Genomic DNA, 2,469 nt, shown 5'->3' on the forward strand with positions numbered 1-2,469 from the left:
TAATGAATTCTTTTTGTACTTTTTCTTCTTGGACGTCTTTCTTTATTATTTTTTCTAATGAGCTTCAACTCAAAACAAGTTCTGCTCTCAGATAGTGTGTGTGTGTGTGTGTGTGTGTGTGTGTGTGTGTGTGTGTGTGTGTGTGTGTGTGTGTGTGTGTGTGTGTGTGTGTGTGTGAGGCCTGTAATCCTGCTTCAGGAGCACTCCAACAGTTTCTACTTGACCTTCGTGTTCACACTGAACTGCACGACGTTCTGTAATCCTGCTGACGGTGGGACACGTGACCTGCTGGCTGGAGATGTTCTCCCCGTGAGGACTTGATGTTGTTGGTCATCTTTAAAGGCAGGGGGAGTACAAGTCTCTTTGTTTCGGGATTAAATGATTTCCTCTCTCGTCTGCTGCAGATGTGTCACGGCAGAATCTTACAATCCCAGTTTCTATACGAGGAATTAAAACTAATCTGTCGTTTGAGAGCGGGACACTGGACGTCTTCCTGCTGAATGAAGCCGTCACTTCTGGGACTGAATGAAACTCCAGAGTCAGCGTCCCTGGCTGTGATGCTAAGCTAAGCTAGCCGCTCCATTGAAAGCGAGTGACAGGAGCGTGAACACATGAAAGAGAGCGGGAGCTTTCAGAGACTGAACCAGCGGGGAAACCTTCTCGTCTTAAAGCAGCAGACCTAACACAGTGTTTCCCTCCAGACGTCACTGAGAAGCAGTGTGTCTGTTCGGGACGCTGCAGACGGGACACCGAGCATCTTCTGGAGGAAACACACCTTCAGAGTGAAACGAAAAGAAACTGAAGGAGGAAACAAACATCTCCAGAGAGGAACGCAGAATCCAGTTTGGCTGAATCAGCACAACTGTGTGTGTGTGTCTGTGTGTCTGTGTGTGTGTGTGTGTGTGTGTGTGTGTGACAGAGGATTAAGTCACACACAGAGCCTGAGGGTGTGTGTGTGTGTGTGTGTGTGTGAGCGTAAGGACGTCTTTGCATTCACACATTAATAGAAATCTACACAGACCTCATGCTGCCTGAAGGCCACACACACACACAGACACACACACACACACACAGACACACAGACACACACACACACACACACACACTGCTGATGCAGCAGTTGTCAAATAAAATGTTTGTCGTGTTTTTTCTTCTTCTGATTGAAAACTTCTCACTTTTGTTCGTCCACATTTCAGTTCCAGCTTCTTTTACACTCGAGTGTGTCACACACACACACACACACACACACACACACACACACACACACGTTGACGGGATGTAACACACAGTCACCATCTCTTTATATCTGAATATATTCTCATTTGTTTGTTTGAAAAAAACTCAGGCAAAGTTTACGAGCAGAAATATTTTACTGAAACCATCTGCACTGTCTCTCACACTCACACACACACACACACACACACACACACACACACACACACACACACACACACACACACACACACACACACACTCACACACACACACACACACACTCACACACCACACACACACACACCAGATGGTCTTCACCAAGCAGCTGTTAAAGATAAACAGAAATAATGTTGAATGTTCTGATTGTCTGAACGTCAAATCTTTCCAGAACTTTCCAGAACTTTCCAGGAGTGTGTTGAAGAGTTTTCCAGAACTTCCACACACGCAGACTGATGTTGCTAAAATCACATTCCAGGCCCGGCGGTCGATCTTCTGCCTGCTCTCTTCTTCTTCACGGCTTTCTTCTCCTTCGTTTTGGGATGGGCGGGGTTTGTCTGGGAGGGGGCGGTGCTTAAACTGACTGATGGCTCTTTCGGCGAATCAGAGAGGAGAACAGGTTGAGGGGTTTCCACGTCAGCAAACGCAAAAGTTTCTGGAAAATCAGCCTTCTGAAACACAAAGTGTGAAAAGAGAAAAGATTAGAAATGAATAATAATGTAATTATTGTTTTATTCTGCACACAAAACTAAATCAAACAATGAGTTTTTATTATGAGCGAGCGTCTCACAGGTACGTAGGTGAGGTTGTCCCGGAGACAGGCGTCCTGCAGCTCGCCGCGCAGCGCGGTCACGTGACTGCGGTGGGCGTCGACTTCCTGCTGCAGCCAGTGGATCCGGGAGCTGCAGGTGTGGAAGAGCTGCGACACGCAGGAGAGGAGACTCTGCAGGAGACACGCGGAGGATCAACCAGGGAACAAGTGAGAGACAGAGCGACACAGAACGTCTTCTTCTTCTGTTACCTGGCAGGCTGCCACCTCAGGAGCTCCCATGATGCTCTCTGCTCCACTCAGCTCCAGGTGTTCCCTGGGTAACGGCAGGGGGTGGGGCTGAGCTGACAGGGAGCGACGTGATTGGACGAGCCTCTCTCTGAGCTGAAGACCACAGCAGAAGTGTTACTATGTGTTCAAACAAAACCTTTGTGTTTGCAGCCGTTTGAACACAAAATGTTTGATTAAAACAGAAGCCGCATCAACGG

The 2,469-nt window shown here is 47.8% G+C and overlaps 1 protein-coding gene across 1 annotated transcript in view; it reads right to left on the bottom strand.

Annotated features, from left to right (window-relative positions):
- Positions 1–1,252: 1,252 nt before the first annotated feature.
- Positions 1,253–2,469, bottom strand: part of LOC115005590 (coiled-coil domain-containing protein 171-like) — a gene marked incomplete at its 5' end in the record, with an annotated part of 14,318 nt that continues 13,101 nt past the window's right edge. The window contains 3 exon segments of the mRNA XM_029427470.1: positions 1,253–1,883; positions 2,003–2,155; positions 2,234–2,365. Of these exon segments, the coding sequence (XP_029283330.1) occupies positions 1,680–1,883; positions 2,003–2,155; positions 2,234–2,365 (489 nt within the window).

Source organism: Cottoperca gobio, unplaced genomic scaffold (assembly GCF_900634415.1).
Source record: "Cottoperca gobio unplaced genomic scaffold, fCotGob3.1 fCotGob3_326arrow_ctg1, whole genome shotgun sequence".
In the NCBI taxonomy this organism is placed as follows: Eukaryota; Metazoa; Chordata; class Actinopteri; order Perciformes; family Bovichtidae; genus Cottoperca; species Cottoperca gobio.